The sequence below is a fragment of the Echiichthys vipera genome, assembly GCF_963691815.1.
Source record: "Echiichthys vipera genome assembly, chromosome: 3".
Taxonomy (NCBI): Eukaryota; Metazoa; Chordata; class Actinopteri; order Perciformes; family Trachinidae; genus Echiichthys; species Echiichthys vipera.
Genome location: NC_139828.1, coordinates 26,749,049 through 26,771,241, shown reverse-complemented (window position 1 = coordinate 26,771,241; position 22,193 = coordinate 26,749,049). Strand labels below are relative to the sequence as shown.

General features: G+C 41.1%; 4 protein-coding genes across 12 annotated transcripts in view; 2 read left to right on the top strand and 2 right to left on the bottom strand.

Moving 5' to 3' along the window:
- Positions 1-566: 566 nt before the first annotated feature.
- On the top strand, positions 567-5,477 carry LOC310966783 (homocysteine S-methyltransferase). Of its 2 annotated transcripts, none has more exons than XM_083940680.1 (8): positions 567-774; positions 1,798-1,865; positions 2,044-2,216; positions 2,318-2,421; positions 3,311-3,472; positions 3,571-3,776; positions 5,181-5,260; positions 5,344-5,477. In XM_083940680.1, the coding sequence occupies exons 1-8, from the start codon at positions 670-672 to the stop codon at positions 5,439-5,441; spliced, it is 996 nt and encodes a 331-aa protein (XP_083796806.1). In that variant the 5' UTR covers positions 567-669; the 3' UTR covers positions 5,442-5,477. The 2 variants fall into 2 exon arrangements, with proteins under 2 accessions (XP_083796806.1, XP_083796805.1); XM_083940679.1 differs by having other exon boundaries at positions 2,318-2,460.
- Positions 5,478-6,888: 1,411 nt separating this feature from the next.
- LOC310966780 (basic immunoglobulin-like variable motif-containing protein) lies at positions 6,889-13,975 on the bottom strand. 5 transcript variants are annotated; one of them, XM_083940673.1, is made up of 11 exons: positions 13,665-13,975; positions 12,910-13,470; positions 12,646-12,775; positions 10,655-10,750; positions 10,464-10,568; positions 10,272-10,366; positions 10,066-10,198; positions 9,009-9,092; positions 8,839-8,935; positions 8,437-8,752; positions 6,889-7,007 (listed from the first exon to the last, which is right to left on the bottom strand). In XM_083940673.1, exons 2-10 carry the CDS (start codon positions 13,394-13,396, stop codon positions 8,453-8,455), a joined length of 1,527 nt encoding a protein of 508 aa, XP_083796799.1. In that variant the 5' UTR covers positions 13,397-13,470; positions 13,665-13,975; the 3' UTR covers positions 6,889-7,007; positions 8,437-8,452. The 5 variants fall into 5 exon arrangements, with proteins under 5 accessions (XP_083796799.1, XP_083796798.1, XP_083796802.1 ...); XM_083940672.1 differs by having other exon boundaries at positions 13,736-13,975; XM_083940676.1 differs by having other exon boundaries at positions 10,066-10,192; positions 13,736-13,975.
- Positions 13,976-14,238: 263 nt separating this feature from the next.
- Positions 14,239-19,581, top strand: LOC310966784 (inosine-uridine preferring nucleoside hydrolase). 2 transcript variants are annotated; one of them, XM_083940681.1, is made up of 6 exons: positions 14,239-14,272; positions 15,590-15,778; positions 17,913-18,095; positions 18,170-18,281; positions 18,355-18,491; positions 18,574-19,581. In XM_083940681.1, the coding sequence occupies exons 2-6, from the start codon at positions 15,596-15,598 to the stop codon at positions 18,934-18,936; spliced, it is 978 nt and encodes a 325-aa protein (XP_083796807.1). In that variant the 5' UTR covers positions 14,239-14,272; positions 15,590-15,595; the 3' UTR covers positions 18,937-19,581. The 2 variants fall into 2 exon arrangements, with proteins under 2 accessions (XP_083796807.1, XP_083796808.1); XM_083940682.1 differs by lacking the exon at positions 14,239-14,272 and adding an exon at positions 14,762-14,942.
- A 236-nt stretch (positions 19,582-19,817) lies between these two features.
- Positions 19,818-22,193, bottom strand: part of tmem131 (transmembrane protein 131) — a 33,474-nt gene continuing 31,098 nt past the window's right edge. For 2 of the 3 annotated variants that reach the window (XM_083940660.1, XM_083940661.1), the window contains 5 exons: positions 22,003-22,118; positions 21,834-21,915; positions 21,153-21,256; positions 20,885-21,021; positions 19,818-20,800 (listed from right to left, as the gene is read on the bottom strand). In XM_083940660.1, the coding sequence (XP_083796786.1) occupies positions 20,534-20,800; positions 20,885-21,021; positions 21,153-21,256; positions 21,834-21,915; positions 22,003-22,118 (706 nt within the window). In that variant the 3' untranslated portion in view covers positions 19,818-20,533. Of the gene's footprint in view, positions 20,801-20,884; positions 21,022-21,152; positions 21,257-21,833; positions 21,916-22,002; positions 22,119-22,193 lie in introns of those variants that run through there. The other variant, XR_014593851.1, reaches the window with a different exon arrangement.

Genomic DNA, 22,193 nt, shown 5'->3' with positions numbered 1-22,193 from the left:
GGTAACTGAAGTGACAAGCCAAGATGCATTCAGGGTACACTCACCTCACAATGTACATGGCAGGTGTTTTTTATGGTAAGAAAACGTTTAACCACTTTAGGGTGGTTAAAAGTTACAAAAAATGAAGTCACAGAAAAGGTAATATTAAGTATACAACATAATGTATAATAGTCAGAGGCACCACGCAAATATCTGCATTTACACAAGTTAATATGAAAATCTTAGGCAAGTGGGGGAATTATGACGTAAGATGTGAAGTGACACGATGCTTTGTTCAAGTAGCATTTTAACAAGTAAATCACCAGAGCGGATTAATTCGTGTGCAGGGCTGCGTTTATATCACAGGTTTTAACCATAGACAGTTTATATACAACCCGACATCTTTAGATCTACCTCGTGTCATTGTTTCGTGCGTCATCTAGTGGTGGTGTGGTGCAATTGTGGAGGTCGGAATGACCATAATTGTTAAAATTTCGAGCGGCTGTAAACGCAACTTTCGAACCTTTTATTTTACCCGGAACAACAACAACAGTCTGTAAAGTAACGTGAAGTATTTCACGTACATTACTTTATTTTACGTCGTAGGCGTTAGATCTTTGCCCATTAACCGTGCTGTCCCTTCAACTGTGTGTGTTTGGACGTAACCTAAGTGCCTCAAAGTGTTTCTCCATGGATTCCTCCGCTCGCCTGAGACTTTACATGAACGATAAAGGACCTTTGATCTTGGATGGCGGACTAGCAACTGAACTGGAAGCGCAAGGATTCAAACTACAGGTAAAACATTAAAGCAATTAAAAAAAAATACAATCACCTGCTTTACTACATTAACTCTCTCTCTCTCTCATTCCACATTTAAACTCTCATTTCCCAGCATCTCTCAGCACTATTTATATATAAATAAAGATATATACACACACACACACACACACACACACACACACACACACACACACACACACACACACATATACATACATACATACAGTACATACATACATACATACATACATACAACAGCTTCATGTTTATTATCATGTAATTAAAGCCAATATAAGGCCTGTGTGTTTTGACCAGATATAGCAAATTCTTGTAATGATAACGTATAATTTGTGGTTTGATTAAATAATGTGCTAAAAGAAAACAATGAGAATAGCAGTAGGGGAACAAGTATTAACTCATCACCAGAGTAATGACATCATTTATGTCTCTGGGTTATAAGTACTTACTATGCAGCCAAAATGGGCTCTGTCACCATTATTATGTCTTATACCTTTGGATTATTATTATTGATACTCTGTCACATTAGCTGTATTTTAATGTTGAAGCTGGCTGCAGTAAGGCTCATTTCTCTCATTTTATACTGTTGGGTGGTTTAATATACTGTTTAACAATACATTGTATTAAATATTCTCATAATAGGCTTTTTAAATCTTCATCTGCAAAGTAACTACAGCTGCCAAATAAATGCAGTGGAGTAAAAGTATTAAGAGGCACCTTTGATTAAAAACAAAAAAGGAAAGAAGTCATGCTTTTGCAATTGTTATTAAATAAATATTAAATCCACTAGGTGGCACCGTTTGCCATGCGTTTACAGACCTCAGTCATTCTGATCATAATCTGTAGCAAGTATGTCATTAGACTTACTAATATTTTTGTTCAACTGAGATATTTTATGTCAATATGACACGGTGTATTAGTTTCAATTATAAGTTGACATCTGAAAACTTGTTGAGAAAACTGTCAGTCAAACACATCTTAAAAGCTAACTGGGTGTTTTTGTGTTTCTTACACTCCTAGGGTGATCCTTTGTGGAGCGCCAGGCTTTTGCATACTAATCCCCAGGCTATAAGAGAGGCTCATTACAGGTAGGTCCATGCAAAAACATTATAAATTACACATATATTCAAAAATAGAGAAAATAATGGGCAGATGTATCACTACTTATTATAATCATTATTTGCACCAAAACAATAGTCTTGGTGCACAAAAATGATAAACAATTGTAGAAATGAGTTCAAATATGACCGTAGTTCATATCAACAGGTTTCTCCTCAGTGGTGCTGATGTTATCACAACAGCTACATACCAGGCGAGTATTCCAGGGTTCATCCATCACCTGCACATGAGCTCTGAACGTGCCAGAGATCTGCTCATGTCCGGGGTTCACCTGGCCAAAGAGGCTGCAGAGAAATTTGTCTCAGAAACTCATCCAACAGGTACAAAACTGTACATCATTGATGTTTTCTAATCTGTGACACACTGTGTCTCTGTGAACTTTGTGGCTATGTCATTGTGATTTGTTTATTTATCTCTCAAGGGCAGGGGTGTCCCTTGGTAGCAGGCTCTGTTGGACCGTACGGGGCCTTTCTGCACGACGGCTCAGAGTACACTGGGGCTTACGCAGAGGGGATGAGTATTGAAGTGAGTGGCTCTCAGATGCTCATGCTAGTTACCTTAGGAGTAAGTATGCATGCTGTGTGAAGGTGACACAAATAAAAACATAACGCTTTACCTACCTTTTGACTTATTTAAAGGTCCCGTATTGTAAAAAGTGAGATTTCCAGGTTTTTTTTTAAATTTTAGCATAAAGCAGGTCAGGGTGCTATATAAACACCGTGAAAGTGTTGAAATGCTTCTGTACGGTTGTAATGTCACTACTATACTTAATATAGGTATAAAGTGTCACTGCACCCAGAAACGCTGACCAATCAGAGCAGACTGGAAGGGGTCTTAAAGAAACAGGCACTTAATTTATGTATTTTTTATTTATTTAAATTTGTTATCTTACATATGTTTTAAGTTTTGTGGCTCAGCAGGTTCTTATTTTGGTTGACCCCTGATCTTATCATTATTTTATTTTATTACTTTTATATTATACAGTATATTATATAATTATTTCTCCCTCCTTTATTTGAACTACTGTCCAGTGACGACAGGAAGATGGTGGTATGGGGGTATGTGAGGGCAAATACGGAGTGAATGATCATACATCTTTGTTTTTTGGTTATGTATTTTTATTGTTTATAACTGTTGTTGTTGTTATTATCTACTTTTACTTTATGTTAGTACTACAGTTATTTTTGTGTATAAGTGTATTATTAAAATTGTTTAATAATGTAGAAATTCACCTTTTTGCCAATTTCCCTTTATGAAACGATAAAAAAGAAACATTTAGCAGGAAATATATCAGACTTAATGACGCTCCATCAGACTGGTGGAGCGTCATACAAGTATGGACCTGAAAATGAGCAGAATATGGGACCTTTAAGTCATAATCCTTGGTCTCAGGCATCTTTTTTTCTCTTCCAAGGAGCTTAAGGTTTGGCATCGGCCGCAGATCGACTGCTTAGCAGCAGCAGGAGCCGATCTCATTGCTTTTGAGACAATCCCAAGTATGAAAGAGGCAGAAGCTGTGGTTGAGCTGCTCAGGGAGTTCCCAAACTCTAAAGCCTGGCTCTCCTTCTCTTGTAAGGTAAGCATTGCTGATAAACAGCATCACTAGTGTTCATTCATTAACTGTCGTGCAGTGTGTATCAAAATGACTCTCGTTCTGTACACAAACACTGTCAGGATGGGCGGTGTATATCAGATGGCAGTCCATTCACAGATGCAGTGCAGATAGCTAGTAGATCCGCGCAGCTGGTTGCTGTCGGAGTCAACTGCTGCTCAGCATCGCTGGTGGAGCCGCTGCTAGAGTCTGCCAGGTCACTGCTGAGCCCAGACATGAGCTGGGTGGTGTACCCCAACAGTGGAGAGGACTGGAACACTGAGCAGGGGTGAGTCTGGAGTCAAGGCGTATTAATAGGAAATCATGTCGTTTCATCAACAGATGTGAAATGTAGAAGACCTGAACATCTTTTGTTCATTTCTTCTAAGACACCATGCAAAGGACGGCCGGACCCCAAACCCTTTTAAAGCCCCTGATCACCCACACAGGTGTTTTCAGTTAACTAGTTGGTCAGACCTCTTCTCAGGACTGTGTGGGTGTGTCTACTGTGATTGACTGACATCTTCCAGAGTCTCCTGTTAGCTTTGTTTCACCTGTTAAGGCGGGACAAAGGACACCTGTATCATTCTTATTGGTAGATGGACATCTATGACCCTGAAAACACCTGTGTGGGTGTTCAGGGGCTTTAACAATACCCACCTCATGTTTCGAGGTGTTGTTAATCCTCATGTAGTTTCTGAATGTTTGCGGTAACATGCATTGCAGTACATACTACAGTGGTAAAAACGGCAGTGTTAGGTCCGGGCCACAGAATGATCATGTCACCTGTCAGAGGGCTCAGTAGATTTATGACACGGACTCCCACTGCAGGGCCTAATGACAGGCTGAGACATCATCACATCATAACTGCTCCTTTTTACTCCACCACAAATGTTTTAGCAGCTATAGTTACAAGTAACTTTGCAGATTAAGATCAAACTTGATCATCTTGTACTGTATGATGCATTTTTTCTCCAATTTTGTTTTTATTCAGTTTTGCAAACAGGCAAATAAAGGAAAAAGTACAACAGTTGTATAACGCGTCAGCTTTAAAGTGAAAAAGAAAAAACCCGACATAAAACCCACTTTCCCTCCCAACAACCCATGTCCGACGTAGTCACAGTAAACAACTAAAGTCATTAAATATTCAATGCATTTTTATGGGTTAAATTGTGCACTATATATTCAGTAATTGAAAGCATGCGTTTGATTATAATGATAGAATAATAAAACAATGTATGTGAGGGATAATGTAGATACGATGCGATATACAATATGCAGTCAGGGTTTAATTTACAATAATGACCTGCTTGCGGAACATTATCCCGCTTATTACACAGCTAGTAAAAGAAATCAATAATTTGACATAAAATATCGATTGAAAAATAATTTCATTGATTTAAAAAGGGTTATCCAGAGTCTATGATCAGAACTGCATTCACAGCATCCAGTCTGCTATTCAGAAATAACAGAATGCCATGATTGACCAATCAGAATTGAATATTCACCTAAGCCTTGTTATGTCGTTCTACCTTTCATACCATTTATATTAAGTACATTTTTGTGATAATACTTTTGTAAAAATATTGAATGCAGGACTTGGAATGGAGTATTTCCACAATTTGGTATTGCTACTTTTACTTAGTGAGTTTTTTCCACCGCTGCTGTTTGATGTTTCCTTTTCCTTACCAAGGTGGCTAACGTCAGGAAAAACCTCAGCATTAATACCTGGACTAAGTCGAACATGGAGGAAACAAGGGGCTGCTTTGATAGGTAACATAACCAGTTTTTGTCCCTTTCAGTTCTGTCCTGTTTTTCTGTATTTTCTCTCACGAGTTTGTTGTTCTTTTTATTAGGGGGCTGCTGTCGTATCGGTCCCGCTCACATAGCAGAGTTACGTCGGGCGTTAAAAGGAAGCAGTGCGTCTCCAGAATCCTCCTGTGATGGTGACTGAGAAGAAAGACTCCTGGTTCCAGAAATGTATAAAAATCTTAATTTATTGGAAAAGAAATAAATAAAACCACTTCATCAAATCACAAAATGACATCTGTGTTGGGTTAGAGACGAATGGCGCCACACAGGTGCGAACAGGACTGTGAGAACAACGTGAGGATGTACATACACGTGGAAATAAACGATGCGGTCTTCACTTTGAGGTTTTCACATTTTGAATGATTCTTAAGAGATTCCACGATCACTCCTGTACAGCTTTTAAAAACTGGGATCATGACGGTCTTAGTGGGTGTTTCACAAAGCGCAATAAAATGTCAGCTGCTTTCACAACACTTGTACTGGACGGCATTTCCACTGAATTAAGCACTGTACGTACGTCAGGCGTAAAACAAGCCCACTTACCTGTACAATGAACTATGGAAGTGTGTCGTCTTTCAACAGAATTTACAGCAAATGTGTCATATGTCATCTTCCTCGTACGTCACTATCTTAATCAAATGTGCACTCTAAAGGCATTTACACGCCGGGCGCCTGAGGAATAAATGACACGGAAATATCAAAGACTCGCCTGTGAATATTCATAGCAGTGATGTGCTCGGCCTGCCAGATCAGGTCAGCAGCTACGCGCTCTGTTCTGTTAGAAGATGGCATTATCATTCAGGAAAGTAGGCTACTACTTGACCATATAGAAACAAAAACAATGGTTTCAAACTGTATAGAAAATAATAAAGAGCTTATTCGAAATGGCTATTAATTACAATAGACAGATCTTCCTAAGAATGTATTAAATAAGATTTTTTTTTTCCCCATTCACTAAAATGTCCTGTTTCAATAACAGACCACATTTACAAAAAAAAAAATGCTATGATTTTGCGAGTCTGCAGTCAGGGCCAGGAGCGCTGGGGCCTGACTAGGTTCCTTTAATACGCTGATTGAGCTGCCTTTGTCAAGGAATGAAGGTCTGCTGTCTAGAATCGGACTATGGAGAGTCTTTATTGTCGTTTTATAATCCTTTTGCCTTTATTTCGCAGTGCAAAATCTCTGAAAAATCCACTTTGTTCTGGAAAAAAACATTGCTTTATCTACATGTAAATAATTCTCACGTTCTGTGTGTAAGTACCCCTGACAAAAACAACAGTTTGAAAAAAAACAGAGCCCCTGGCGTGTAAAGGTCTTAATTGTATCACTGTAGGGAGTTTAACACGATGTTATACCAACATTTTAAATTCAGACAAATGTGCATGTGATTAGAATGAGGATGAAATAGAAAATAATCCTGTAGTGTGAACAGCCTAGGCAATCTCCCTCTTCCAGTAGTAGGTAGAAACACCTTACAATGCGGAGGACGTCGAGTCGACAGAGCTACTCACGTTCGTTTTTGAGACGTTTCCTTTTCTTTCACAAAACATACTTTACCTTGCAACAGTCGCAGTAGCAGCTCAGACAGTGACAGTCTATGTGCCTATAAGTCCGACTGTAACCGCCCAATGGCAAATGAATGTGGCTCACTTGTTTAGCTGCCGTTGTTTCTCATTTAAAGGAGTTGGTGGTGTTTCATTCACAGACACTGGTAAAGAGAGAAAAGTGAGAAATAAAAATAACGTTTTAAAATCATGGAGACAAATAGGAGCAATAGACAGATCCTCGCCAAACCTGACAGAATATTAGATTAAGATTTATTAAGATTAAGCAATAAAAACTACAAAGAGATGAATCCACATCTGTCAGTCTTAAAAAAACATCGATCCTCCTTTGTTAAAGTATTAATCTGGTGATATTTCATATTTTTCTTATTGTCAACAAATGCCACGATGAGCCTGAAGCTAAATCCTGTTAACAAGGTGTTTCTGTATCTCATTCGACTGTGCCATAGAGCTCCATTGTTCCAAAGAATCAAAACATCAATGAGCCGCACTGCTGCACTGGATTCCTTCATTACAATGAATGTGGGTAATGTAGTTTATTTTTCAACAGCCTTCCTGCTGCTGTGAAAAAAGTCCCCAACAAAGGCACTACATCCTCCTGTTTAATTCTATTTTGTTTTTAAGGGGCTATAATAGATATATTTATAATCACAATATATTAATTGATAATGTGACAATGTGAAAGGTGTCGCCCCCAAGCAGCATCCTCTATGTTTGAAATATGAAGTGACAAAAACTGCAGTTTTGAGGCTGGCTCCAAATATCCCCCTACACTTCCATGTTAAAATGCCAAACTTTACTGCAGAAATAAACACATTTACAGCCTGGAGCAGAAAACTGACAGCTGTGCAGGGGTTAGATTTGCATATAACTCACCCAGTTCAATTATATCAAGGCATAAAGTTATGCAGAATTAAGGGCTGACAGTTTTGAGTGACATGGCGGGTGCAATCACAGGTGGGTGCCATCACAGGCGGCAAGAAGAGGCTGTAGGCTTCATTCGGCCTACCTCAGCTACGTCCACGCTCCACCTCTTTGCCCATTTTCTGGATTAGCTGCGGGCAGGCGGAGTCAGGCACTGCCACGGTGGCGACGGCCAGAGCCACCCACGCTGAGCGTCGCAACAGCTCTTCGGAAATGTTTGGCTGACGTCACAGAAACTACGTCAATATTTTATACAGTCTATGGTCGCTCCTAGCCATGAACCTATTCTTACCCTCACCTTAACCAATTCCAGTCCTAAACCTGACCAGCCAACGAAGGCAACAAGTGCTAGCCAATCGAAGGCTGAATAGGGGAAACAATTTGGTGCTCCATTTCTGCTTTTTTTTGTTCACCACATGATCTTAAACGGAGTTCAAGTTTCCACTTTCCACTGCTAGCCCATATTATTGCAGGTTTAGGTCAAGGTAGTCAGAGAGACATTTTTGTTTTTGGTCTTGACATGGGATTTGTTGGTAATAGTAAAATATCGAACAACACCAGACCTATCCTTTCCAAAAGTGCCTTCAGGCTACTGTACTGTACTGTACTGTACTGTAGTGTATGTTATTTACCCCCCCGTCCCCGTACATTTGAATAAACCTTTTCAGTCTGCGATGTCTTCTTCAAGGTCGCTGTCAGGGGAGCTCCTCTGTCTGTACTCGGTAGTGTTGGACTGGCGTTTGCAGTTGATGTCTTTCTGACTTCCCATGCTGTGTGAGCGCCCCAGGAAGGCCAGGCGCTTGGATGATGCTCTTTCCTCAGCGTCCTCTGCGACGCTTCCGTGGGCCCGCTCCGCGCCGTGGTGGAAGTCGTGGCGCAGGTTCTCCAAGTTCATAGCCCAGGGTCCGAGTTTCTGCCAGTTCACCCTCTGGAAGGCCATGATGCAGTGCAGGTTTCCGCCCACCTGTGAGCCGGAGACAGTCTCTCAGTTAGGCTCTGAAATGTTAACACGATCAGCAACTTTTAAAGTAAGGTAGGAGAAGGGGGAACCTTTTTGGTTTTGCGGCGCTGAATCCCCCTCTCTGTGTGACGAATGTCCAGGTATTCTGGATTTTGTGTGTTGAGGTCGGTCACAATGTCCAGCCATCTGAAAAGAGACTTCATGTTAAAAAGCTCAAATGCGGTACATGATCAAATGTAACTGGACAGAGGTTGCTTACTTTTTACAGTGAATAGCCGGGTGTTTCCGACTGGGCTCGCCAATAAGGATCCAGTACTCCATTTCATTTGTGGGAAGAGGGCCCCTTTGCATGAAAAAGACCACTCATCAGTTTCTAAAGTCTTTAGGGCTGAAACGATTTATCAGTTAATCAACAGAAAAATAATGAGCAACCATTTTGATAACTGATACAGGGCTTTAGCCATTGTCAAGCAAATGAATAACGTTCTCTCATCTCAGCTTCTCTCATGTGATGATTTTTTGTTACTCAGCTTTATACCACTGCAAGTTGAATAACTTGGTTTTAAACTTTCAGTTGGACAAAACAAGACGTATGCAAACGTCTGACATTTCACAGACTAAATGACTAATCAAAAGAGAAAATCAGCAGATTAATAAGTAATGAAAATACTTAAAAAGTCCCATATTATGCTCATTTTCAGCTTCATACTTGCATTGTATATCATAGTTAGTTTCAACTAAAACATGCCTACATATATAAACATATTGTTTTTCTTATCCTGTCTGTCTGAATATACCTTTCTCCACCTTCTGTCTGAAACACTCTGTTTTAGCGTCTGTCTATTTAAGACTCCTTCCTAAAAAGACCAGCTTTTCGCCATTGGCCCTCCCAGGTTTCTGCACCATCACTGCAGCTGTGGAATGTCCATAATGTCACTCTAGCAGCACTTTATACAGTATAGTTGCGACATCACAATTGTACAGAAGTCCTGACGGCTCATTTAAAGACACAGTTTCTGAATACAGGCTGTGTGCATTCATCTGAGTGTTTTGATACGTTCACAGTATTTATACAACACCTCAACCTGCTTCGGTTAGAGCAGATGCCCTATATACAGAGGCTGAAAGTCCTCGCCGCAGCGGACGAGGCTCGATTCCAACCTACGGCCCTTTGCTACATACCGCCCCTTCTCTCTCACCCTCATTTCCTATCAAATCTCCAGCTATACTCTCTACTTAAAAGGCCCAAAAAATAATCTTAAAAAAAGAAAAAAAAGGAATTCTCACTTCTTACAACAGGGAGGGATGTGACATACCTATAAGCCTTTGCTGCTTTGAGTGGCGTGCCTTCGAAGCCCACTGGGCAGAAGTAGTGGTTCTGGCAGTGGTAAATGTAGGCCATGGACTCATCTTTCAGCCCTTGTGTCAGTTTCATCAACGCTCCTTCAGCTAAAAACATTGGAAAAGTTATGGTCTTTTGATGAGTTGACATGCAGCGGAGTTTGACAGCTGAGGGACTCACCTGTCTCTCCTGCTGTCTTGTGTTTCCCATGTGGTTTGTACAGAATGTAGGAGCAACCTCGCACTCGGAAATTGTCATTGATTTGTCTGAACCACCTGGAAGAAAAAAACAAACACCACAGATTACTGTGCTGCATGCATTTCCTAAAATTAAGTGGTTCTTTAAAAAGACTATACAAGCAGTTGTGTGTACCGCATTAGAGTGGCATTGCCAGTGAAAGGACCAAACTTGATTTCTTCAAAAGGCGGCTGAAAACCCAGAATGTGCAGCGCCTCCTCCTGAGAGATGGGTGGTAGACTAGCAATGCAAATACACATACACTCAGTGTCGGAGAAGCTGTATTTTTACATGAAGTCTGGTATAGGACATGATGTGCCGCTCACCTCCCTGCACCCAGAGTGCTGTACAAAAAGTTCCAGCAGGAAACCAGAGAAGAGATTCCACATGAAGTCTTGTACTGTGGCCGACTGATGCAGTACCTGAAGCACAAGAGAATCCCTCAGGATATACAAATACACAGAATGAAAACATTATATTACAGTTGGTAACACACACACACTTCTCTATAAATACTGAGTTCAGTCCTTCACACAGCACAACAGCGGTCAATGTGGACTAAACTGTGGATCACTTTTCATTGCTTTAACAAAATGCATTCAATGACCCACTCAAACTCAACCACCACCAACTCTCTGTGGATCTACACTTCATTTTGCAAATGTTAAAGGGGACATATCATGGAAAACTCACCTTTTCAGTGCTTGTGAACTGCACATTTATTTATGTATCTGGAGCAGCCTGGATCAGAAAACGTCCCTCCTTCCTGTCACATGCACATTAAAATATGCCAATCCCCATCTGAGTATCTCCACCCACGGCTGACAAAATAGCTTTGCACCATATTTTTCTTGCAAGCCAATCAGGGCCGACTGGCCTTTTTTCAGGACCTCCCTCCTGAAAAAAACACTCAGTTTTAGCACCTTTAAGAGACAGGCGCTAAAATAGAGTGTTTCAGACAGGGTGAATGCAGGTATATTCAGACAGACAGGATGAGAAAAATGTGTTTTTTTGAACATTAAAGTATGTAGACATATTCTAGTAGAAGCTAACTATGATATACAATGCAAGTATGAACCTGAAAATGACCATAATATGGGACCTTTAAGTCCATTATTTCTTCTTTTTTTTTTTCAACATTAAAGCATGAAAACATGTTCTAGCAGAAACCCAAACGAAAACGAGCAGAATATGGGACCTTTTGGGAACATTTGCAACTTGCTACGTCTTAAATCTAAAATGAAATAAAAATGCATAAACTTCTAAATGGGACATAAAACCTGAGCACCTATTTCCATACATTGATGACCTCTATTACAGAGTGGTGTCACATTTCTTGTAACCTTATTTTCCATTCCTCAACCTCACAGAGGAACTATTTCCGTCACTGAGGTGGAAAGTTTATGCCCAGCAGCCTCATGATCAGATGTCGCTCTTGGACACAGTGAACGGTGGATGTCTGGACATATCTGCACGAGATGAAAAAGAGGAGAATATCCTTTCCTGGATGTATTGCGAGAGAGAAACTGTGATGTCGACAAGATCATGTGTGTGGCCAAATGCAGAAAATAGGGTTCACCACCACTGTTGTATTTCTATGTCTTTGACTATCTTAAACCACGCAGCAAAACCTCAAGTTCCAAAAACTGCAGTTGACCACTTGGCACAAAAAGATAGTCAATCTCTATAAACCATCATGTTCAAATGACCAACTTTACAGCAGAGATAAACATGTTTACAGCCCGGAACAAAAAACAGTTTTCCCCTGTTCATGACAGCTGCACGAGGATAGGGGGCTTAAATAACTCACCTGTTTCAATTATATTTAGGCTCAAAGTTCTGCAGAATTAAGGACATGCAGCTTTGCGTGACAGAAGGGTGTCATCACTGGTGGTGATATGTGTATAGAAGACTTCATTCGGCCCGCCACAGCTCCATCCACGCTCTGCCTCTTTGCCCTTACTTCGGATTAGCCGGGAGTTAGCTTGGTTTTCCTACTTTACTTGTTTTTTTTAGGTAATTTTGTAATTGACAAAGCGTAACTGTTACTGACTGCAGACAAATGTTGTCAAAGCTCTGGTGGAGTTGTTGAGGTGAGTATCAAGTGTTTCAGTTGCTTTAGTGTATTTTGGCTGTTAGATCAACTGAGCTGCATGTTGGTGAAGAGATCTTTCTGAGCAGTTTTGAAAAGGTATAGAGTATGGAGAATTGTGCGTTAACAATTGTAAAATATAACTAGCAGGACTCCTACAGCCCAATGTGAAGCTCACTTCAATATTTCTCTTTTAAACTACTGAAGCTCTAAACATAGCATTACCATCTTCTGAGGTCCAGCACTTTTCTCTGTTTGATCTCCTCCGGCGAGGCGTGAGGAGGGACGTCTTGCAGATTCCGGCTGGGTCTGTCTGATGACTTCATCTTCTTGGTGCTGCATTTCTTCACATTGCCTGAAATACAGCATCAGACAATGGAGACTAAACCGGCGTTTGAATTGTTCAACAATTAAAGCACAGAGAAATGATAAAGCCAGACCACTTGTATATATTTATATGACAGGCTTCTATAATAATTTGTTTCTTACTTGTTCTTATTTTTCTAGTGAGCACAGCATTGAAGTCTGTGGTATCAATCTCCCAGGCCAACATAGGTTTAGTGTGGCCAGAAGACCCCTCCACCATGTCACAGTCCCCATCTGATCCCACATTGGCCCCTGCAGACTGGCCAGCGCTGAAGTCAGCGGAGGGTTTGGGCTTCACTAGGGACAGCCCGTCATCCTGCTTGTTCAGCGCCATGTCCCTGGCGGCATGTGGTGGGCAGTACACAGAAGCGGCCTGGTTGAGAAGAGCATAATCTGAGCAGACGGTGTAGAACTTCTCCCGGGAGTGTGTCACCGGGCAGGTCCACGGCAGGTGGAGCTCGGCACTCGAAGCCCTCCTTACTCTCGCAGCATCCCGGGCTAGGGAGCTGATCAGGCTGCGTTCCTCCTCCCCATCGGTGGGCCTTTGCAGCCCTGACGGTTCTGCTGGCCCAGGTAGGTTTGCTCCTTGACCTTCTGATGTATTAGGCATTGAACAGCCACTTATATGATGGATGGCAGAATTGGCTGAGGCTGACTTCGACACCGGAGTGATGGCTGTCTTTTCTGGAGATGAAAAGGACAGGCATTTCTTTAGAAACACATATGAGATGGGGCTGGAGCGATAGAGACTCAACACTGTGCACTAAGGGAACATCTCAGCACATAAACAATCTCTGACACAGCCCTGAATGTCATTGTTTTAACGCGCGGACACATTAGACACCATCAGGCATTAGCTTTAACCTACAGTAGGTCACCTGTTATAAAACAACCTGCAGTGGCTCTTGTAGATGGTTGCAAGGTTATTGAACATTAACTGACATTTCACCTGTGAAGCCGCTGTAGCCGGGGTGAACACACAGCTACATGTAAACACGCCCAGATGTTACGTTGTTTTTTATCATCATACCTCTCGAAATGGCTAAGGACCAAACGGGGCCGGGAACTGGCAAAGCGTCAAGCTAACCCGCTTATCACTAAACGTAGGCACATATTAGCTTGGGACATGTCGAACAATAAACCATAAAATTCAGATTTCCGAAGCGTCGTCCTCCTGACCCGTATCCTCTTCCTGTGCAGGTTGAAAGGACTGTACCATTCCGAGGAGCAACCGGGGGTGTCCAAAAGTAGCAAACGCTCGATAATTTCAAACACTCAAATAAACGATAAGGGCGAAAATAAAAGTATTTCCGCCAATTAAAGGTCGTATCTTATATAACAAAATGACATATACTTTGAATGCTTTGTCAGTTACTTAGCGTCTACAACCCGTGTGAGCGAATAATGGACTGAGCCTGGAAAATCCACCCAATCACAGGAGAGGCTGCGGGAGCTCTTTGAACTTCACTTCACAGACTCACTGAAGGTAAGACCGTTCACGTTCATTGACAGGCGGGTTTACATCATTTCAAAGTTAAAACAGTGAAAGTGGGGAAGTGAGGGAAGCTTTGTATCCCCAGCAGAGGAGTAGGGGGGGGGCAAACCACGGGAAAAGACAACTCCCTGTCATGGCGAGAGTTTAAATGGAAAAATATGGTCAAACAGAGTGGACAGGGTGAGTCAGACAGAGAGGAAATCACTATCATGTGTTCGGGGAATGCTCTGTACTGTTCAACTGCTGCAAGAGTATCAGACATAACATGGGGAAAGTTCTAGAAATCCAAACTGACTTTTGTTTTGGGTCTTGTAGGAAGCCACAAAAGCCTCTCTCAAGCGTACTATGCAGATACAAAGGCGCGTTTCATAGATAAATAAGTTAAGGACCACCCACATGAGCGCCTGGTAAAATGTGATGCGAAATGACTTTGGCTTTGAGACCCAAACAAACGGATGTGATAAGTGGCGGAAGGTACTGGGTACATTCACCCAAGTAAAGAACTAGAGGACTAGACTTTTGGTGTACTTATACATATCACAAGGACTGTTTACTGCACTGCATGTGTTTGATAAATGCAGTTAGTTAGTTTTACTTTTAGTTCTTTTAAATCAAGACTGAAGACTCTTCGATTTGCCGCTGCTTTTCAGTCAACTGCACTGTAACTTCTGTCACTTCTGTAACTGTAACCGTCTTTTATGTGTTTTTTAAATGACCTTTTATGTGTTTTAAATCTTTTATATGTTTTAAATGACCTTTTATGGTTTTTAAAATTACCTTTTAGGTGTTTCAAGTCTTTTCTATGTTTTAAATGACCTTTTATGTGTTTAAAATGTATATGTTTTATTTTTCCCAATGCTTTTAATGTTTATGTAAAGCACGTTGAATTACCTTGTTGTTGAATTGTGCTATACAATACACTTTCCTTTCCTTCCACAATATAATAACTAGTATATTATGATGTAATATTATAGATTAAACTACCCATCAGCATATTAAATAATTAAAATGAGCACCTTGAACAGCCGCAACATTAAATTGAGTGCATTAATAAACATAATTCAATATATATGATTCTGAAGTGGTCCATTCTGCAGAAATATTACTGTTACTTTTGGTACTTTACGTATACTTTGATGATGCTAATACTGTACTTTTACTTGAGTTAGATTTTAAATGCAGGCCCTTTACTTGTAACATTATTAGTCCACTATACTAGTGAACGATCAGAGAACTTCCAGCACAATACAGAACACATTGCAGTCTGCTGGATTATTGTGAGTGATTCTGTAAATAAACATTTCACAGGAGACCATGGCAAAGAAGCAGGTGATCATCGACACAGACTGCGGCATAGATGACGCTCAGGCTATACTCATGGCCTTGGCGGCGCCCCACATTCAGATCGTGGCCATTACCTGTGTGTTTGGGAACGCAGCGGTTGATAACGTGTGTCAGAATGTTTTGAGGGTGCTCTCCGTCTGTGAGCGCGAGGGGGTAAGTTCTCTGAAGCTTTCTTTGAAATACCAAATAAACTATTATATACATTCATAGACAGACTATACACTTATTTTGTCCTTCAGCAGTGCTGGAGTGGATTTTGTAATATTGACTTGGCAACACATTCTCCAACGTAAATGATAAAGAGGCTTTTTCCTTCAGAAATGACCCATGTGAGGTTTTTTTCTGATGGATCTTATCAGCAGGAGGATATGGTTTATCTTCTAAACAATGATTGATAAAACTGTTTTCTAGTCTGCCGTGTCTATGGTGAAGGTTTGTTTTGGTTGAGGTCAGAAGGAGATAGTGATCACTTTTAAAAAACAACCAGTGTGTGAATGTTGATAGGAGATGGGTAATGAACAATAGGCTCCCTTAGAGATTTCTTTTACCCTGGGATCATTTATTATGTTTGCTCACTAGCCTGAGATCAGAAGATGGGGTCATTTGGAGTTTTTGGTGAGAGATCATTGTTAAAAATATTATGATTTTCATTCCTCATCACTCTCTGGTCCATCAAAGACTTCAGCTGGTGAACTGAGTGCACAACAGCTGTGGTCAGGTGGTTATTTACACTAAACAGGCACACTATAAAAATGTCTTTAACACAAGATGATAATGTACTGTGCATAATTTCTATCTAAATTATGTTGAGGAATAAATTATTCACTGGGCTCCTGTTAAGTCATGGTTCCAGGATGGGGTGAAAAATGACCTACCAGTGCAGGTGATGTTAAAATCAACCCACTCCCCTACAAAAAAACTAAATGTCTATACAGTACATGTATATATTTAGATATACACTGGGGAACAAAATCAGAGAACAAAGTATTAACACTTTTATTCGGAAATACTGTAATTTTTTTCCGTTCATAATTTGATAGAATATCAGCTGTGGCTATACTAGCAGAATTTTTTTAAATAGGCACTTCAAGGCACTTCACCCAGAACTTTATTATGTGTAAGAAAACAGTGAGAAAAATAAAAGAACAGTGTTCACTGTGTCAGAAGAGAAGATTTAAACAATGTTTTCTTCTATAGGATTCAAAAATGAACAGGAAGTGTAGAGGCCACAGCTTTGAATGACTTCAGCACATCTGCGCCCACAGGACATCACTAGTTTCTCACACTGCTCTGGTTTGATCTGGGTCTGTTCTGACTCAGTCTCTTCCACAGTTCACTAACTGGAGTGGGTTTCTTAGACATTACTTTGTAGCCAAGGAGTTTCCAGAGATTCTCTATGGGGTTTAGATCTGGACTCTGGGCTGACAGGGGGCATTGTCTTGCATGAAAAGTTCAAGCCGATTGGATCAAATCAAGCACTTTGTAACTGTCAGTATCTTACTTTGATGTGCTACTATGACCCTAAGTGTCTAAGTCCAGCAGCCACCAAGTTAATGCATACAGAAAGGTTAAAACATTACAACAACATTCAACACATGCCTTAAGTTATTTTTGGTATGATTGTTTTAAAGAAAGATAACTGCGCTGTGCTAACTCCCTATTGTATTTGCAATGTAACACACATGGCTAGATGGGTAGTTCATTCTTCTAATGGTAAGTTAGCAAGCTAATGCACCTCACACCATGCACATTTTAGCGAGAGACCTGACTGCTGGAATTATTTTTTGTTGTGACTACGATCTTGAGACACTAGATGGCGGTGTTCTGCTCATTCTCCTCATTCAACCTTTAAGTTGTTAAACCTCATTTAGCGGTTGGCTGGCTAACTAAGTTAGCAACCCATCCGCGCTCAAATTCAGCCTGTGCAAAACCCAGTGCCATCAGCAGGCTAGTGGACCTTATGTGAACAAAACTTGTCTGTAAATATTATTTCTGCCTGATTCACGTCAGATAGATTTTCACAGCCAATGGGAGTTTTTCAACAATGGAGATGAATAACTCATGCTCACTACTTCAACACATCATCAAAAACACACACACTATTCTTCACAAGTTAGATTTTCTTTGCAAGTACTATGATTATTCAATACAAGTACTCAAATATAGAAGTTCCTAAAATGCCCACGCCTAGTTTATACTTGAGTATTGTGGAAGCGGAGCTCATCTAAGGCTTGCCTGCATGTCCGTCTACAAATCCCACTGAAAACCGTGCAACTTTTTTCTGCAGATTCCAGTGTTTCGAGGTTCCGGTAGTCCTCTAGTTGGAGCCAGTAAAGCAGCTAGTGACCACTTTGGAACTGATGGACTCGGGGATGTGATCAATGACAAAGACCCACGGTGGGAGGAGAAAATCCAGAGAGAGCACGCAGTCAACGCAATGATTAGGCTGGTGACTGAAAACCAAAAGCAGGTGAGGTGTGTGCGTGTGCGTGTGCGTGTGCGCGCGCTCGTGAGTGTTGTACCATTAAAACATGCTTCCTCCAGGTTTCCTTGGTGGCCCTGGGCCCGCTCACTAATCTGGCATTGGCGGTCAGACTGGATCCCTGTTTTCCCCAAAAGCTCAAAGATCTGTACATCATGGGTGGCAACAGCGAAGGTAATAGCGCCACATGATTACAGGGTTGAATTTTAAACACGCAGGCTCATTTAACTTGACTTTGTCTTTGTAGGAAAAGGGAACGTGTCACTCTGCGCAGAGTTTAACTTTGCAATGGATCCAGAGTCTGCCTATATTGTTCTTGAAGAGTTCCTCTGCACTACATACCTGGCATCATGGGAATACTCATGCAGAAATGCACTGACATGGGTAAGATGTGTACTCGTGCAGAACTACATAACCCTGCACAACCGTTCCCCTTCAAACTGATTTCTATGTTTCATTTGTACAGGAGTTCTTTAAAGAGTTGGTCAATCAGAACGCACCTGCCGCGGTCTTTATGAAGATGATAACTTCTAGATGCTGGGCTTACTCCAAAGACACCTTGAAGAACAAGAGAGACGTGTACTTTGGACCTGGCTTCGTCTCTTACGACGCATATGCAATGGCCGCCTTTATTGACAGCAGTGTGGTAACAGAGAGAATCGAGTGTCCTGTCCGCGTGGAGCTGCAAGGTTCCCTCTCCCGTGGCATGTTGGTACTAGATCGCACAAATGAGCTGAAGAAGAGACACAGTGTCTTTGTTCTGACTAAGTGTGATATCGCCAAGTTTGGTCAGTTACTCATGGAGTCTGTCAGACAACCCAAGAAGTAATCATTGATGACGTGCACCTGAGTAAAGAGAAACTAGAAAACGTGCCACCATGAATCACATTGGTTTTGAGTATACTGTATAAAAATGACAACCTATAGATGTGATGTAATACAAACCTTCTTTCCATCGTTCTGTTTTACCTACAACAACACGTTACAAGGCCACCTTTATCACTAGTTAGTTTATTGTTACATATTTACCTGGGCTTTTGTCATGACAAGCAGGTAGGGGACAGTGGGGCATATTGTTCTTTCACTTCGTTTTGTCTCAGGACATCATAGTCACTTATTCACCATATTAAATAACGTAAAAAATTAATGTACACAAATGTACAATCTTTAGTTTTACTTCTCACTTTAATAAAGAGTGAGAAATTGTTTAGTACAGAATGTGCAGTTGTGAGAAGTTGCTCTATCACCGGGTAAATGATCACATTGTATTTTTCAACAAATAGGAACATGTATAAAAGAATAGACTCGTTAATCTTTGGCAGTGCTCCTGTTCGACTGATTTTCCTTAGCATTAAGTCGGGTGGTGATGTGCCATTTTGTCCTTTCTGCTTTCCTTATTTTCTTCATTCTGTTTGCATATTTCTACAAAATCATTTTTTATAATTTTTTACTATTAAATGCTTATGCACCCTAACGTGTATTTGGACTATTTTGTGGACACATTATTTAACAATTGAATTACTAAAAGGCCTACTGTGTAAAGCCTTACATTAAAACACACATTGTTTTATACAGAACAGCTGGATCTGTAAATAAGCAGTTTGCCATTTCAACATTAAAGGTGATAGTTTGTTTCCAAAATGCTCCGTGTGAATAAAAAGATCAGTTATTTTAGGTTTCAATGAATCAAATAACATGAAAAACAAGATGTTCTGCTGAAATCCTTTATTTAAATTCGCTGACAAATCGAGGTGATGTACAATACAAACCTCAAACTTAAGTGTTTGACCACCAATTTATTCCCACAGAAGGCTTCAATACTATCCGGGCAGAGAAGGTGAACGTTCACGAAGCTTTTTTGGACCGTTGGTGTTCTGAAGAATCACAATTCAGATAATAAAAGACTCCTGCTGCCAAATAAAAGCCTTGTGCAATGACTTAAATGCGAATGTGTGCAAATTTGACATTTCAAACCAACTTTTATAAGAAACCAATAAGAACCAAAATGATTGTGAAAACAAGACACATGGCTTAAAATAAGTTGTCCTTTCCAACATTAATACTGAACATCAGAGACTCTGTGCCATGTACCAAACTTTGAGAAAGAATGCAGCATTACCAGCCTTTCTATAACAGCAAAATGTCTGCACTGGCATTAGCATACCATGCTATCAACATCTTTAATGTAGGGGCACCTGTTAAAACAAATCCAAATAAAACTTTTTCTTATTTCTGCCCCCATGAATAAAAAGCTGCAGAGAACTAAACTGTGGGGTTGGTAACCAACAGCAGTGGGCCACCAAACCGATCACATTTCAGGTAACATTGCTGTCTGTTGGGATTCTCTGATTATAAAAGTATTAGATTTTGCGTACAGAGTACATCAAAACCATGACGTGCTTCTGTTAAGTGCAGTCACGAGCAGTTTAACTGCCATTGTCAGAGGAGCTGGGCCAGGGCTCGGAGCTGCGCCTGCTCAGGGTGGGGCGCCACATGCTCCATGGGTTGTAGGTCCGACTCATCTCCGTTGAAGCTGGTGGCGACGGGGCGGGGCTGTTTCCCAGATCAGTCAGCGTTGTCGAGGTGGTCGCTGGAGGGAAGGGGTGTAAGGCTGAATCTGCGCTCGTTGACCAAATGGAGCTGCCAAAGGGTGTGGTAGCAGACCAGGGATTGCGGTTGTTCCCAAGGAGTGACTAAATAAAGAGAGGAGACGCCTCACAATAGTATAATGAGCAGTAAATCTGTGAGCTACACTGAATGAAAAGGAGAGATCTTACCGCAGTTGGGGCAGTCGGCGAGCTGGAGCTGCTGGGCCAGGAGTGCAGAGAGTCACTGCTCGGCATGTCCCAGATGGAGGAGGCAGGCCAGCTTTGATGAGGCTCCGAGGACTTTGGGAGATTCATTCCACTGAAAACTAACAACACACACACACACACACACACACCACACATGCTTCAGTTTGAATGCAGCCAGTCAACCATAAACTGTTACACCAGTTACTCTACATTCTTGTGTTTGTTTGAGTGAGAGAGCCACACAGGTTACCTCCTGTCAGGTTGAAGGAGTTGTTGGGTCCAAAAGCAGAGAATGAGTTGGCCGAATGGAAGTGTGGACTACTGGCTGTGTCAATGGGACTCCATAATCCAGAGCTATGGAAGGGAAAAATTCAGGATATTAACTTTGGCTTACATGTCGATGTCATGTCTGGATCCTAGACTTTATAACAGGAGTGGACCTAGCTTCCAGATCTGAGAAGTGAATGGTGAAGTGCCTTAAACCTGCATTCTATGTAATGGCCAGCAGGGTGATGATCTTATTTAGAGTCAAAGACAATAAAGCAGGGTTTGCTTTAGGACGGAGGTCGCTACTGTAATGACATGATAGCGGTTTAGTAATGTGTATCCAAGGCACAGAATACATTTAAACAACTCTGAACTTGAGTCTTATCGATGTGTCTATTTTCATTTGATGTTTTTGAGGGAAACTTTGCCGGTTTTTAATTTCAGTTGAAAATCAGAAAAGTTTCCCTCTTTAGCGTTTAGCTTAGCGCCACTGAAAGAACACTGGGCTAGTGCTACTCCCAAACTCTGCCCTCTTGTCCAAATATGGTCACTTCTTACAAGATGCAGGGGCTTCAAAAGTGTAATTCCCACTCAGGGGAGCTACATCTACTAAGTAAATACAGTCAATGGTCTGCGTGCAAATGTTGCCATTTTCTCAGATTACCTGTCCGAGCTGTCACTCTCCACTGATGTCATGTGTGCCAGAGTCTTTCCTTGTAGGTCAGTTTTACCTAGCCCAGAGCCACCTGACGAGAACAGAAAACATAAGTGTTGTGTTGCAAACAATCACCCAACCACCACAGCAGTGGTGTTATTCTCGATTACACATTTACCTGGGCTTTTATCATAACCAGCAGCTACAGCGGCAAAAGTGGGGTTTCCATTTTTGCCCGGGAGTGGAGTGGCTGCAGACAATTTATTTCCTGGGGCCTTCTTTTGGTTAACCTCGCTGCAAACATGTCAGAAATTCACCAAAAATCTGGATTAGATATTGGTAAAAAATGAAAAGTACCAAAACAGCATG